Consider the following 16,617-nt stretch of genomic DNA (forward strand, 5'->3'; position numbering starts at 1 on the left):
AGCTAGGTGTTGCTTTTAGGTGGTAGGTACAGTACAGCTAGGTGTTACTTTTAGGTGGTAGGTACAGTACAGCTAGGTGTTGCTTTTAGGTGATAGGTACAGTACAGCTAGGTGTTGCTTTTAGGTGGTAGGTACAGTACAGCTAGGTGTTGCTTTTAGGTGGTAGGTACATTACAGCTAGGTGTTGCTTTTAGGTGATAGGTACAGTACAGCTAGGTGTTGCTTTAGGTGGTAGGTACAGTACAACTAGGTGTTGCTTTTAGGTGGTAGGTACAGTACAGCTAAGTGTTGCTTTTAGGTGGTAGGTGGTAGGTACATTACAGCTAGGTGTTGATTTTAGGTGGTAGGTACAGTACAGCTAGGTGTTGCTTTAGGTGGTAGGTACAGTACAACTAGGTGTTGCTTTTAGGTGGTAGGTACAGTACAGCTAGGGATTGCTTTTAGGTGGTAGGTACAGTACAACTAGGTGTTGCTTTTAGGTGGTAGGTACATTACAGCTAGGTGTTAAGGTGAATAAGGCCTTCATGATTATTGCCAGTGCATATAAGCTCGTACCAGGGTGGCAAAACTCTGGTAACTTTCCCAGAAATCCAGATTTCAGTTTCCAGAAATCCTGGAAAATTGCCAGAATTTTGTAATCCTTGCCCATACATTGTTCCATACCATGTCCCCTGTCCCTTGTGTTGATTATATGTCTCTTTACATTGCTTCTCTATACAATTCAGGACAATCAGGTGATTTATGGATTTGGTGCTGTGACCAGGACTACTTCTTTTAGATTTTATTATGATGTGAATTTTGGGAAGATCTTTTTTGTCTCAGAGTTCACATCAGTGCTGAGTGTTGTGGGATTGCATGCTTTCTCTAAATGCATGATGTGGTTTTGCTCTGTAGTTTAGGGTTTGTGGTCAAAATTACAAAATCTTTTGTGTCCACCAGAATGTCACAGTACAATGGTTTAACAGAACTTGGGGTAAGTGTGTGTGTGTGTATGTGTGTGTGTTATGAACATGCACTTGTGGAACGGTCATTAAGACACTAACAGCTTACAGACGGTAGGCAATTAAGGTCACAGTTATGAAATTCTTAGGACACTAAAGAGGCCTTTCTACTGACTCTGAAAAAGACCAAAAGAAAGATGCCCAGGGTCCCTGCTCATCTGTGTGAACGTGCCTTAGGCATGCTGCAAGGAGGCATGAGGACTGCAGATGTGGTCAGGGCAATAAATTGAAATGTCCGTACTGTGAGACTCCTAAGACAGTGCTACAGGGAGACAGGACGGACAGCTGATCGTCCTCGCGGTGGCAGACCACGTGTAATAACACCTGCACAGGATCGGTACATCCGAACATCACATCTGCGGGACAGGTACAGGATGTCAACAACAACTGCCCGGGTTACACCAGGAACGCACAATCCCTCCATCAGTGCTCAGACTGTCCGCAATAGGCTGAGAGAGGCTGGACTGAGGGCTTGTAGGCCTGTTGTAAGGCAGGTCCTCACCAGACATCACCGGCAACAACGTCGCCTATGGGCACAAACCCACCGTTGCTGCACCAGACAGGACTGGCAAAAAGCGTTACACCGAGTCCTGTACTCTGGAGCGGGATCAAGGTGGAGGGTCCGTCATGGTCTGGGGCGGTGTGTCACAGCATCATCAGACTGAGCTTTTTGTAATTGCAGGCGATCCCAATGCTGTGCGTTACAGGGAAGACATCCTCCCTCATGTGGTACCCTTCCTGCAGGCTCATCCTGACATGACCTTCCAGCATGACAACACCACCAGCCATACTACTCGTTCTGTCCCTGATTTCCTGCAAGACCGGAATGTCAGTGTTCTGCCATGGCCAGCGAAGAGCCCAGATCTCAAGCCCATTGAGCACATCTGGGACCTGTTGGATCTGAGGGTGAGGGCTAGGGCCATTCCCCCCAGAAATGTTCGGGAACTGGCAAATCTAGTGCAGTCCATGAGGAGGAGATGCACTGCAGTACTTAATGCAGCTGGTGGCCACACTAGATACTGACTGTTACTTTCCCTTTGTTCAGGGACACATTATTCCATTTCTCTTAGTCACTTTCTCTAAACTTGTTCAGTTTATGTCTCAGTTGTTGAATCTTATGTTCATACAAATATTTACACATTTGCTGAAAATAAACACAGTTGACAGTGAGAGGACATTTTATTTTTTTGCTGAGTTTATGTGTATATGTATATATGTGTGAGACATATATACAGTTGAAGTCGGAAGTTTACGTACACTTAGGTTGGAGTCATTAAAACTTGTTTTTCAACCACTCCACAAATTTCTTGTTAACAAACTATAGTTTTGGCAAGTCGGTTAGGACCTCTACTTTGTGCATGACACAAGTATTTTTTCAAAAAAATTGTTTACTGACAAATGACTTTACTTTACTCATAATTCCAGTGGATCAGAAATGTACATCCACTAAGTTGACTGTGCCTTTAAACAGCTTGGAAAATTCCAGAAAGTGATGTCATGGCTTTAGAAGTTTCTGTTAGGCTAATTGACATAATTTGAGTCAATTGGAGGTGTACTTGTGGATGTATTTCAAGGCCTACCTTCAAACTCAGTGCCTCTTTGCTTGACATCATGGGAAAATCAAAAGATATCAACTGAGACCTCAGAAAACATTTTGTAGACATCCATAAGTCTGGTTCATCCTTGGGAGCAATTTCCACATGCCTGAAGGTACCACGTCCATCTGTACAAACAATAGTACGCAAGTATAAACAACATGGGACCATGCAGCCGTCATACTGCTCAGGAAGGAGACGTGTTCCGTCTCCTAGAGATGAACGTACTTTGGTGCGAAAAGTGCAAATCAATCCCAGAACAACAGCAAAGGACCTTGTGAAGATGCTGGAGAAAACCGGTACAAAAGTATCTATATTCACAGTAAACAAGTCCTATATCAACATAACCTGAAAGGCCGCTCAGCAAGGAAGAAGCCACTGCTCCAAAACTGCCATAAAAAAAAGCCAGACTATGCTATGCGTGGAAAAATGGCTTAAGGACAACAAAGTCAAGGTATTGGAGTGGCCGTCACAAAGCCCTGACCTCAATCCCATAGAAAATGTGAGGGCAGAACTGAAAAAGCGTGTGCAAGCAAGGAGGCCTACAAACCTGACTCGGTTACACCAGCTCTGTCAGGACGAATGGGCCAAAGTTGACCCAATTTATTGTAGAAGGCTACCCGAAATGTTTGACCCAAGTTAAACAATTTAATAACAATGCTACCAAATACGAATTGAGTGTATGCAAACTTCTGACCCACTGTATGTGATGAAAGAAATAAAGCTGAAATAAATCATTCTCTACTATTATTCGGACATTTCACATACTTAAAATAAAGTGGTGATCCTAACTGACCTAAAACAGGGAATTTATACTCTGATTAAAATGTCAGGAATTGTGAAAAACCTTGTTTAAATGTATTTGGCTAAGGTGTATGTAAACTTCAGACTTCAACTGTATGTTATATACATACAGTGCCTTGCGAAAGTATTCGGCCCCCTTGAACTTTGCGACCTTTTGCCACATTTCAGGCTTCAAACATAAAGATATAAAACTGTATTTTTTTGTGAAGAATCAACAACAAGTAGGACACAATCATGAAGTGGAACGACATTTATTGGATATTTCAAACTTTTTTAACAAATCAAAAACTGAAAAATTGTGCGTGCAAAATTATTCAGCCCCCTTAAGTTAATACTTTGTAGCGCCACCTTTTGCTGCGATTACAGCTGTAAGTCGCTTGGGGTATGTCTCTATCAGTTTTACACATCGAGAGACTGAAATTTTTTCCCATTCCTCCTTGCAAAACAGCTCGAGCTCAGTGAGGTTGGATGGAGAGCATTTGTGAACAGCAGTTTTCAGTTCTTTCCACAGATTCTCGATTGGATTCAGGTCTGGACTTTGACTTGGCCATTCTAACACCTGGATATGTTTATTATTGAACCATTCCATTGTAGATTTTGCTTTATGTTTTGGATCATTGTCTTGTTGGAAGACAAATCTCCGTCCCAGTCTCAGGTCTTTTGCAGACTCCATCAGGTTTTCTTCCAGAATGGTCCTGTATTTGGCTCCATCCATCTTCCCATCAATTTTAACCATCTTCCCTGTCCCTGCTGAAGAAAAGCAGGCCCAAACCATGATGCTGCCACCACCATGTTTGACAGTGGGGATGGTGTGTTCAGCTGTGTTGCTTTTACGCCAAACATAACGTTTTGCATTGTTGCCAAAAAGTTCAATTTTGGTTTCATCTGACCAGAGCACCTTCTTCCACATGTTTGGTGTGTCTCCCAGGTGGCTTGTGGCAAACTTTAAACAACACTTTTTATGGATATCTTTAAGAAATGGCTTTATTCTTGCCACTCTTCCATAAAGGCCAGATTTGTGCAATATACGACTGATTGTTGTCCTATGGACAGTCTCCCACCTCAGCTGTACATCTCTGCAGTTCATCCAGAGTGATCATGGGCCTCTTGGCTGCATCTCTGATCAGTCTTCTCCTTGTATGAGCTGAAAGTTTAGAGGGACGACCTGGTCTTGGTAGATTTGCAGTGGTCTGATACTCCTTCCATTTCAATATTATCGCTTGCACAGTGCTCCTTGGGATGTTTAAAGCTTGGGAAATCTTTTTGTATCCAAATCCGGCTTTAAACTTCTTCACAACAGTATCTCGGACCTGCCTGGTGTGTTCCTTGTTCTTCATGATGCTCTCTGCGCTTTTAACGGACCTCTGAGACTATCACAGTGCAGGTGCATTTATACGGAGACTTGATTACACACAGGTGGATTGTATTTATCATCATTAGTCATTTAGGTCAACATTGGATCATTCAGAGATCCTCACTGAACTTCTGGAGAGAGTTTGCTGCACTGAAAGTAAAGGGGCTGAATAATTTTGCACGCCCAATTTTTCAGTTTTTGATTTGTTAAAAAAGTTTGAAATATCCAATAAATGTCGTTCCACTTCATGACTGTGTCCCACTTGTTGTTGATTCTTCACAAAAAAATACAGTTTTATATCTTTATGTTTGAAGCCTGAAATGTGGCAAAAGGTCGCAAAGTTCAAGGGGGCCGAATACTTTCGCAAGGCACTGTATACACATACATACATACATACATACATACATACATACATACTGTACCAGTCAAAAGTTTAGACACACCTACTCATTCAAGGGTTATAGAATAATAGTGAACACATCAACACATTGAAATAACACATATGGAATCATGTAGAGTAATAACCAAAAAAGTGCTAAACAAGTCAAAATAAATATTATTTTGAGATTCTTCAAAGTAGGCACCCTTTGCCTTGATGACAGCTTTGTACATTCTTGGCATTCTCTCAACCAGCTTCATGAGGTAGTCACCTGGAATGCATTTCAATAAACAGGTGTGCCTTGTTAAAAGTACATTTTTAAATGTATTTCCTTCTTAATGCTTTTAAGCCAATCAGTTGTGTTGTGACAAGGCAGGGAGGGTATACAGAATATAGCCCTATTTGGTAAAAGACCAAGTCCATATTATAGCAAGAACAGTGCAAATAAGCAAAGAGAACTTTGAAAGTTTCTTCAAGTGCAGTCGCAAAAAACCATCCAGGGCTATGATGAAACTGGCTCTCATGAGGACCGCCACAGGAAAGGAAGACCCAGAGTTACCTCTGCTGCAGAAGATAAGTTCATTAGAGTTACCAGCCTAAATGCTTCACAGAGTTCAATTAACAGACATGTCAACATCAAGGAGACTGCGTGAATCAGGCCTCCATGGTCGAGTTGCTGCAAAGAAACCACTGAAACAGACACCAGTAAGAATAAGAGACTTGCTTGGGCTGAGAAACACGAGCAATGGACATAAGACCGGTGGAAATCTGTCCTCTGGTCTGATGAGTCCAAATTTGAGATTTTTGGTTCCAACTGCCATGTTTTTGTGAGACACAGGGTAGGTGAACGGATGATCACTGCATGTGTGGTTCCCACCGTGAAGCATGGCGGAAGAGGTGTGATGGTGTGGGGGTGCTTTGCTGGTGACACTCAGTGATTTTATTTAGAATTTAAGGCACACTTAACCAGCATGGCTAGTTTGCGCTTAGTGGGACTATCATTTGTTTTGATCAATGATCCAAAACACACTTCCAGGCTGTGTAAGGGCTATTTGACCAAGAAGGAGGGTATTGGAGTGCTGCATCAGATGACCTGGCCTCCACAATCACCCGACCTCAACTCAATTGAGATGGTTTGAGATGAGTTGGACCGCAGTGTGAAGGAAAAGCAGCCAACAAGTGCTCAGCATATATGGGAACTCCGTCAAGACTGTTGGAAAAGCATTCCTCATGAAGCTGGTTGGGAGAATGCCAAGAGTGTGCAAAGCTGTCATCAAGGCAAAGGGTGGCTACTTTTGATTTGTTTAACACTTTTTTGGTTACTACATGATTCCATATGTGTTAGAATTACATTTTTTGTCAAAGAACACTTGGGGTAGGCAATTAAAACTACCTGTGGGCCAAATAAGGCCAGTTGGGGAACCCTGCTTTAGGTTATAGATTTCTCTATGGAGAAGAACAAACTGCTCCTCTACACCCACCTCCTTAAATCACCATAACTTATGGTTGTTGTTTACAAGGCAATTTTGCTCTGTACTTTATGGTGTGCAGAAAAAGATGAATTGCCTTAGTTTAAATGAATAAACGAGTGCATCCACCTTCAGTTGAAATAAGTTCAAGAATCTAAAATTGCATGTAGAGAGATGGGTCTTATTCAGACATTGAAATGTTTGTTGTTTCAGTTTAGGAAACCTAATGCCATTTATCTGGCATTCTAGTCTGGTGTTAGAAGCTACAGTATGTGGTCATTTCTATACCAGCATGCCATGGTACTGTGACATTCTTCTTGTGTGGTTGGTTTTCCAGGTGTGTGATCCAACGTACTATCCCTGCTTCTCTTCCTACTGCAGCTAGTTGGAGATGTGATGTACCTCAGCTTTCATGCAGGTTTATTGTGCTAATTCTGTACAAAAAAAATTGCATTATAGCTTGAAGTCACAATGTTACATGTGAATTAGCAGCCCATGCCTCCGCTCAGATCCAAACAAACACTTTCACCAAGTCAAAGAAAACCTCAGTGAGGGAGACAGATGGTATTTTTACTTTATGGGTAATTAGAGAGGTTATTTTATTGATGTTAAGACACAGCCTTGACACAGCTTACTTTAAGCCTCCAATCTTTGAGACAGTACACCTTCTGTGAAGAGCGTGTAACCCTAGTCACTGACCCATCCGCTCCCCATGGTTTATTAGCACCTGAAATGCTGGGCTCCTGAAGGGTTAAGGTTATAGAGAGAGGGGCTGCATTCACACAGGCAGCCCAATTCTGATATTTTTTCCACTAATTCGTCTATCACATCAGGTCTTTTCACATCAGATCTTTTTTTTTAGAGATGAACTGATTGATGAAAAGAATTGGTCTTCCTGTTCCTAACACAGCCAGGGTGGCCCCAGGTGAGGGTGACCACTGACCTGTCCTCTCCCCACTATGGTTCCTCAGCACCTGAAGGCTGGGCCCCTGAAGGACCCTCTGCTGGACGACCAGGGGGACTTCAACAGGATGTGCGGGGCCATGAAGAAGATCGGCCTGGATGATATGGAGAAGCTGGACCTGTTCAGGGTGGTGGCCGGGGTGCTGCACTTGGGCAACATCGACTTTGAGGAGGCAGGCAGCACATCAGGTAAGCAGGGTGACAGTCGGTCTCTGTCTGACTCTTTCTTTCTTTCTCTCACACTCACTGTTCAATATGGTTTCCATATCAAGTGAGCCAAGTCTCTCTCTCTCTATGTATGTATGTATGTATGTATGTATGTCCCCTGCCGGTGGAAAAACATCCCCACATCATGATGCTTTCCTTGATGTCCAAAAAGCTACATTTTAGTCTCATCTGATCAGAGTACCTTCTTCATATGTTTTGGGAGTCTCCCACATGTTTGCTTATTTTTTTCTTAAAGCAATGGCTTTTTTCCGACCACTCTTCCTTAAAGCCCAGCTCTGTGGAGTGTACGGCTTAAAGTGGTCCTATGGACAGCTACTCCAATCTCCGCTGTGGAGCTTTGCAGCTCCTTCAGGGTTATCTTTGGTCTCTTTTTGCCTCTCTGATTAATGCCCTCCTTGCCTGGTCTGTGAGTTTTGGTGGGCGGCCCTCTCTTGGCAGGTTTGTTGTGGTGCCATATTCTTTCCATTTTTTAATAATGGATTTAATAGTGCTCTGTGGGATGTTCAAAGTTTCAGATATTTTTTTTATAACCCAACCCTGATCTATACTTCTCCACAACTTTGTCCCTGACCTGTTTGGAGAGCTCCTTGGTCTTCATGGTGCCGCTTGCTTGGTGGTACCCCTTGCTTGGTGGTGCTGCTTGCTTGGTGGTACCCCTTGCTTGGTGGTGCTGCTTGCTTGGTGGTACCCCTTGCTTAGTGGTGTTGCAGACTCTGGGGCCTTTCAGAACAGATGTGTATATATATACTGAGATCATGTGACAGATCATGTGACACTTAGATTGCACACAGGTGGACTTTATTTAACTAATTATGTGACTTCTGAAGGTAATTAGTTGCACCAGGTCTTATTTAGGGGCTTCATAGCAAAGGGGGTGAATACATATGCATAGACCACTTTTCCATTTGTATATATTTTTTTTTTTTGAAACAAGTTCTTTTTTTCATTTCATTTCACCAATTTGGACTATTTTGTGTATGTCCATTACATGAAATCCAAATAAAAATCTATTTAAATTACAGGTTGTAATGCAACAAAATAGGATAACAGCCAAGGGGGATGAATACTTTTGCAAAGCACTGTACCCACTAAAGAAATTGTCCTTGTGTCCGGGCAGCAGGTGCCATTTTGCTGTGGTCCGCCAGAACACTCTGCTCTGTGATCGATTTACTTTAATCTTCATTTTCCTTCTAAAGGCCCATGTGGCCTCTTGTTCCGCATTTCCATTTACAATTTACACCAGTGTTTTACCCAAAAGGCTAAGACTTTTGTTTCCATCTACACGGGCCGGCACCCTGTGTCTCACTGAGCCATGGCTCCGGCGAACTTGGAAGCTACTCCCTGGGTACTTTTCAGCTGACATTTACATAACAATGTCAAACAGTGAACTTTAACACCTTCTCACAAAGCAACAGTCTTGAATGATGCAGAGGTTGCTGATTCTGCTCACCACAAATCTTTAGTGCCACGCTCCTGATGGAAACACCACAACACTAGAGCTCACGTTAACATAAAACACTGGCGGCACACTGGTGTGGGGGTCTCAGTGGAAAAGCGTCATTGTTGTAGTCTGTGAAAGGGCTTTTATTCACTATTAAGGAGCCACTACATACACCAAGGACACTGCGGACTAGTCATTCTCCTCCCCTTCATTCATTATTAATACAAAGCCATCAGAGTAACTGATGAAAAGATTATCATGTGTCTTCTTTGTGAATGTCACTCTTTGTAGTCCTCTGCGGTAATCTCTTACAGAATCATCTTGTATATTTGTATTGTTAGAGCAAGTTAGTATTCTCTCATTTGTCAGGGCTGATGCATTACGGTGTGAATGTCTTGGGCTCTTCTCTACTCACTGACTCCACATTACACATGCTGTTCCACACAACCCAGAGGAAGATCACATTTCTATGGGAATAAGCCATTTATTTTTAACATCAGAGTAAAACTTGTATGTAGTGGCTTTCAGCCACCCCGCCCCCCACCCCCCTAAACATCGTCCTCACAATGTTACTAACAACATTACTAAATGACTCATAACGTTACCGTTCTGTATGTCTGTCCCACCAGGTGGCTGCACTATAAAGAACCAGTCAAGCCAGACGGTGGAGTACTGTGCTGAGCTACTGGGTCTGGGAGAGCAGGACCTGAGTGTCAGCCTCACGTCCAGGGTCATGCTCACCACAGCAGGGGGCGCCAAAGGAACAGTTATCAAGTAAGTCACCATAGCCCTGGTCAAAAGTAGTGAAATGCACAGTGCATCTACATTTGAAGTCAGAAGTTTACATACACCTTAGCCAAATGCATTTAAACTCAGTTTTTCACAATTCCTGACATCTAATCCTAGTAAATATTCCCTGTCCTATGTCAGTTAGGATCACCACTTTATTTTAAGAATGTGAAATGTCAGAATAATAGTAGAGAGAATTATTTATTTCAGCTTTTATTTCTTTCATCACATTCCCAGTGGGTCAGAAGTTTACATACACTCAATTACGATTTGATAGCATTGCCTTTAAATTGTTTTACTTGGGTCAAACATTTCATGTAGCCTTCCACAAGCTTCCCACAATAAATTGGGTGAATTTTTGGCCCATTCCTCCTGACAGAGCTGGTGTAATTGAGTCAGGTTTGTGAGCCTCCTTACTCGCACACGCTTTTTCAGTTCTGCCCACAAATTTTCTATAGGATTGAGGTCAGGGCTTTGTGATGGCCACTCCAATACCTTGACTTGGTTGTCCTTATCTTGACTTGGTTGTCCTTGGTCATTATGGCCAAACAGTTCTATTTTTGTTTCATCAGACCAGAGGACATTTCTCCAAAAAGTACAATCTTTTCCCCATGTGCAGTTGCAAACCGTAGTCTGGCTTTTTTATGGCGGTTTTATGGCTTCTTCCTTGCTGAGCGGCCTTTCAGGTTATGTTGATACAGGACTTGTTTTACTGGTTCTTTTATTCTTTTTCTGAGGTCTTTCCCATGATTTCAAGCAAAGAGGCACTGAGTTTGAAGGTAGGCCTTGAAATACATCCAGAAGTACACCTCCAATTGACTCAAATGATGTCAATTAGCCTAACAGAAACTTATAAAGCCATGACATAATTTTCTGGAATTTTCCAAGCTGTTTAAAGGCACAGTCAACTTAGTGGATGTAAACTTCTGACCCACTGGAAATGTGATACAGTCAATTATAAGTGAATTAATCTGTCTGTAAACAATTGTAGGAAAAATGACTTGTCATGCACAAAGTAGATTTGCCAAAACTATAGTTTGTTAACAATACATTTGTGGAGTGGTTGAAAAATGAGTTTTAATGACTCCAACCTAAGTGTATGTAAACTTCTGACTTCAACTGTGTGTGTGTGTGTGTGTGTGTGTGTGTGTGTGTGTGTGTGTGTGTGTGTGTGTGTGTGTGTGTGTGTGTGTGTGTGTGTGTGTGTGTGTGTGTGTGTGTGTGTGTGTGTGTGTGTGTGTGTGTGTCCGACATCACTCCCAGTGGGTATTGTGCTGAGAGTTAAAAATAGGAGCGTCATTCTGTCACCCACACACCGCAGCATCAGCCAGCAGCAGCCAAGCATGCATCCTCAGCCCTAACATACTTTTCCTGTTGATGATAGAACACATTGGTAGAGGTAGAGCTGAGCAGTGGAGAGGAGAGAGAATCACAGTATTACATGCAGAGAAGAATCAATATGGTCATGTTGTTGTGGGAAACAGTACGGTCATGTTGCTATGGGAAACAGTACGGTCATGTTGCTATGGGAAACATTACGGTCATGTTGCTGTGGGAAACAATACGGTCATGTTGCTATGGGAAACAATACGGTCATGTTGCTGTGGGAAACAATACGGTCATGTTGCTGTGGGAAACAGTACGGTCATGTTGTTGTGGGAAACAGTACGGTCATGTTGCTGTGGGAAACAATACGGTCATGTTGTTGTGGGAAACAGTACGGTCATGTTGCTGTGGGAAACAGTACGGTCATGTTGCTGTGGGAAACAGTACGGTCATGTTGTTGTGGGAAACAGTACGGTCATGTTGCTGTGGGAAACAGTACGGTCATGTTGCTGTGGGAAACAATACGGTCATGTTGCTATGGGAAACAATACGGTCATGTTGCTGTGGGAAACAGTACGGTCATGTTGCTGTGGGAAACAATACGGTCATGTTGCTGTGGGAAACAGTACGGTCATGTTGTTGTGGGAAACAGTACGGTCATGTTGCTGTGGGAAGCAGTACGGTCATGTTGTTGTGGGAAACAATACAGTCATGTTGCTGTGGGAAACAGTACGGTCATGTTGCTGTGGGAAACAATACGGTCATGTTGCTGTGGGAAACAATACGGTCATGTTGCTGTGGGAAACAATACAGTCATGTTGCTATGGGAAACAATAAGGTCATGTTGCTGTGGGAAACAGTACAGTCATGTTGCTGTGGGAAACAATACGGTCATGTTGTTGTGGGAAACAGTACGGTCATGATGCTGTGGGAAACAATACGGTCATGTTGTTGTGGGAAACAGTACGGTCATGTTGTTGTGGGAAACAATACGGTCATGTTGCTGTGGGAAACAGTACGGTCATGTTGCTATGGGAAACAGTACGGTCATGTTGCTATGGGAAACAGTACGGTCATGTTGTTGTGGGAAACAATACGGTCATGTTGTTGTGGGAAACAGTACGGTCATGTTGTTGTTGGAAACAATACGGTCATGTTGTTGTGGGAAACAGTACGGTCATGTTGTTGTGGGAAACAATACGGTCATGTTGCTGTGGGAATGGACAGCTTCGAAGTCTTCAAAGTGATGGAGGGAATAAAAGACAACATTTGCCCTCCTTCAAGACTCCCCTAGTCCCTGTATGCATCCCAAATGGAACCCTATTCATTATATCAGGGTTTCCCATAGGGCTGTCCCCAACCAATCGAATGGTTGACATTTTTAAGTGTTTATTTTTCAATATATAGACACAACCTATGTTTTGAATAAAATCAACTATATGTAGGCTACTGAACTTGTCTGATGCTTTAAGCACTGCGATTTAAAAATGAAGACACATTACTAAAGAGGGAGCCAGAGATCAATATAGCCTAACCAGAAGAAAGAAAGAAGTGTTTGCGACCCCCCCTCCTGCTGCCCGCTGCTGCTGGCCTGGGCAGATTCTAAACTCCTGAAGTTGCCAGTAATAGGCTACACCAGCGGTCACCAACCTTTTTCCATTTGGAGTGTCATGTTATCGTACCGTTCCCTACTGATCTGCCTGCTGAGGATTCCTCTGCTGATGGTTTTCATATGCACATTTTCATGGTACAGTTCCATTTCGATTATAATAAAGTCTTCATGTCTCAAAATCAACGTCATGCAGTTAATCAAAATTCTTTCTAAATGAAAATTATACAAATCTAAAAATAACTTATATTGACATTGCCAATATGTAAAAAAATAGCCTACATGAAGCCAAAAAATAAAGAAAATATCCTGATTTAAAAAAATATATATATCCTGTAAATCACATTGGCTATGCATGGTCTGTCTGCAAGGAACTTGAAACTCTATGAACTTGGTCAAGGCCCAAAGCTCATGCTGGCAAACGTATTCTGGACCTTTAGAGTTTCTGCACCAGTGAGCTCCGGACAGACACAGTTGTAGGCTATTTGCGCAAGAGATAAGTCATATTTTAGTAAAATATTATATATTTTTGGGCGGTCTGTTAAATCGTCTTGTGGTCAATTTGCAGTCTACAAATGATGTAATTATGTTCCGGCCCCCTGACCATATGCTCAAGAAAACATCTGCACGCGACTGAATCTAGTTGATGATCCCTGCCCTGTATAGTGCACTACATTCTACAGAGCACTATAGGAAATAGGGTGCCATTTCGGAAACAGTCCCTATCTCTATCTACGCCAAGGCCGTGCATGTATTTAGCCGTGGCTCAGTCTTTCTAATGCCTGACTGTGATTGTTGTACGGGCAGCTTGGCACTCCCTCGGCTCGCCAACCTGAATGCCAAGCCACTCGCTACCTGCAATTACCCTCCCAACCGCCCTCCCACACTAATGTTTGTCTGTTGTTTTATCTGTGGAGCGAGAGACACTTTTACACAGTACTTGTGCTTGAAGTGCTGGTTTATATGGGCCTGGCTGTGCCTTTATGAATGCGTCCTAAATGACACCCTGTTTCCTACATATAGTGCACTACTTTTGGCCAGGGCCAAGGTCTGTATGCATGATGTGGTGAGAGGGAGAGCTCTCACGATTCATTAAGAGGGCATAATAATAAGCGATAAGTTAGTGGTGTACAGTACTTTGTGGTCCCGTGTAGCTGAGTAGTTAGAGCATGGCGCTTGCAACGCCAGGGTTGTGGGTTCGATTCCCACGGGGGGCTAGTACATAAAGGTATGCATTCAGTACTGTAAATCACTCTGGATAAGAGTGTCTGCTGAATGACTAAAATGTAAATAGTATTCTGTTTAATTAATAGCAACAATAGCAATGTGTGAGTATAGTTGCAGTAAGTGTCTTATAAAGGGTTGGTGTGGATTTCAAACGTCTCTCTCTCTGCGGCTCCACCACTATAGCGGGTCTATTTTTATTACTTATGTAAGGGGGAAAGCCGTAGCTAGCTAAATGTTAGTTTGTTTGGGGACTAGCTTTAAGGTGTTTATATGTGCGAGGCAGAGAGTGGGAGAGAGGGACGTTAATCGTGTTTATCCCACCATGGTGAGTTCTGTGGCGGACTCGGTAATTCAGCGAGGGCAGGGGTACAGTCTTCCACTCTCTCAGCAAACCCATTTACATGTTCACTACACAGACTCATTTAAAGCTAATTTAATGAGATGTGAGCTTCTCAACTTCCTGAGAGTATGTTATGGAGCTCATAGAGCATGTGGGCTTCATAGGGGGTATACGCGTCACCGCTACTGTTAGTGCGATGGCAAACCTCTTGGTTTTTAAATGAGAGGCCAAGACTTAACCTTTGTATTCAAATGTTTTAACTGGGGGCTATGGGCTCTTCTCACTGGCTGGAAGAAGTAAGGGGATAATGAATTAAACATGCGGTGTGGTAGAGCGAATGAGCGAGGCCAGGTGTGTACTGAGCGCTGGGGGTCAAGGGTGTAAAACGAGTTGGGGAGGTGGGGTGAGGATGGGGTCATCATGGATTAGGCTATCATGGAGAGTCCTTATCTTGTGGGATGTGGCTATCGTCTCAACACATCAGCCAGTGCTGAAGGGAGGTGCATGGGGGGGGAGACAGGATATATACATATATATATATATATACACTGCTCAAAAAAATAAAGGGAACACTAAAATAACACATCCTAGATCTGAATGAATGAAATATTCTTATTAAATACTTTTTTCTTTACAGTTGAATGTGCTGACAACAAAACCACACAAAAATGATCAATGGAAATCAAATTTATCAACCCATGGAGGTCTGGATTTGGAGTCACACTCAAAATGAAAGTGGAAAACCACACTACAGGCTGATCCAACTTTGATGTAATGTCCTTAAAACAAGTCAAAATGAGGCTCAGTAGTGTGTGTGGCCTCCACGTGCCTGTATGACCTCTCTACAACGCCTGGGTATGCTCCTGATGAGGTGGCGGATGGTCTCCTGAGGGATCTCCTCCCAGACCTGGACTAAAGCATCTGCCAACTCCTGGACAGTCTGTGGTGCAACGTGGCGTTGGTGGATGGAGCGAGACATGATGTCCCAGATGTGCTCAATTGGATTCAGGTCTGGGGAATGGGCGGGCCAGTCCATAGCATCAAGGTCTTCCTCTTGCAGGAACTGCTGACACACTCCAGCCACATGAGGTCTAGCATTGTCTTGCATTAGGAGGAACCCAGGGCCAACCGCACCAGCATATGGTCTCACAAGGGGTCTGAGGATCTCATCTCGGTACCTAATGGCAGTCAGGCTACCTCTGGCGAGCACATGGAGGGCTGTGCGGCCCCCCAAAGAAATGCCACCCCACACCATGACTGACCCACCGCCAAACCGGTCATGCTGGAGTATGTTGCAGGCAGCAGAACGTTCTCCACGGCGTCTCCAGACTCTGTCACGTCTGTCACATATGCTCAGTGTGAACCTGCTTTCATCTGTGAAGAGCACAGGGCGCCAGTGGCGAATTTGCCAATCTTGGTGTTCTCTGGCAAATGCCAAACGTCCTGCACGGTGTTGGGCTGTAAGCACAACCCCCACCTGTGGACGTCGGGCCCTCATACCACCCTCATGGAGTCTGTTTCTGACCGTTTGAGCAGACACATGCACATTTGTGGCCTGCTGGAGGTCATTTTGCAGGGCTCTGGCAGTGCTCCTCCTGCTCCTCCTTGCACAAAGGCGGAGGTAGCGGTCCTGCTGCTGGGTTGTTGAACTCCTACGGCTTCCTCCACGTCTCCTGATGTACTGGCCTGTCTCCTGGTAGCGCCTCCATGCTCTGGGCACTACGCTGACAGACACAGCAAACCTTCTTGCCACAGCTCGCATTGATGTGCCATCCTGGATGAGCTGCACTACCTGAGCCACTTGTGTGGGTTGTAGACTCCGTCTCATGCTACCACTAGAGTGAAAGCACCGCCAGCATTCAAAAGTGACCAAAACATCAGCCAGGAAGCATAGGAACTGAGAAGTGGTCTGTGGTCACCACCTGCAGAACCACTCCTTTATTGGGGGTGTCTTGCTAATTGCCTATAATTTCCACCTGTTGTCTATTCCATTTGCACAACAGCATGTGAAATTTATTGGCAATCAGTGTTTCTTGGACAGTTTGATTTCACAGAAGTGTGATTGACTTGGAGTTACATTGTGTTGTTTAAG

General features: G+C 43.6%; 1 protein-coding gene across 4 annotated transcripts in view; it reads left to right on the top strand.

Annotated features, from left to right (window-relative positions):
• The window catches only part of LOC139415029 (unconventional myosin-VI-like), a 144,093-nt gene that overhangs the window by 63,112 nt on the left and 64,364 nt on the right, over positions 1-16,617 (top strand). For all 4 annotated transcript variants that reach the window (XM_071162776.1, XM_071162777.1, XM_071162779.1 and 1 more), the window contains exons 11-12: positions 7,574-7,754; positions 9,864-10,008. In XM_071162776.1, coding sequence (XP_071018877.1) covers positions 7,574-7,754; positions 9,864-10,008 — 326 coding nt within the window. The remainder of the gene's footprint in view (positions 1-7,573; positions 7,755-9,863; positions 10,009-16,617) is intronic.

The sequence above is a fragment of the Oncorhynchus clarkii genome, chromosome 8 (assembly GCF_045791955.1).
Source record: "Oncorhynchus clarkii lewisi isolate Uvic-CL-2024 chromosome 8, UVic_Ocla_1.0, whole genome shotgun sequence".
Taxonomy (NCBI): domain Eukaryota; kingdom Metazoa; phylum Chordata; class Actinopteri; order Salmoniformes; family Salmonidae; genus Oncorhynchus; species Oncorhynchus clarkii.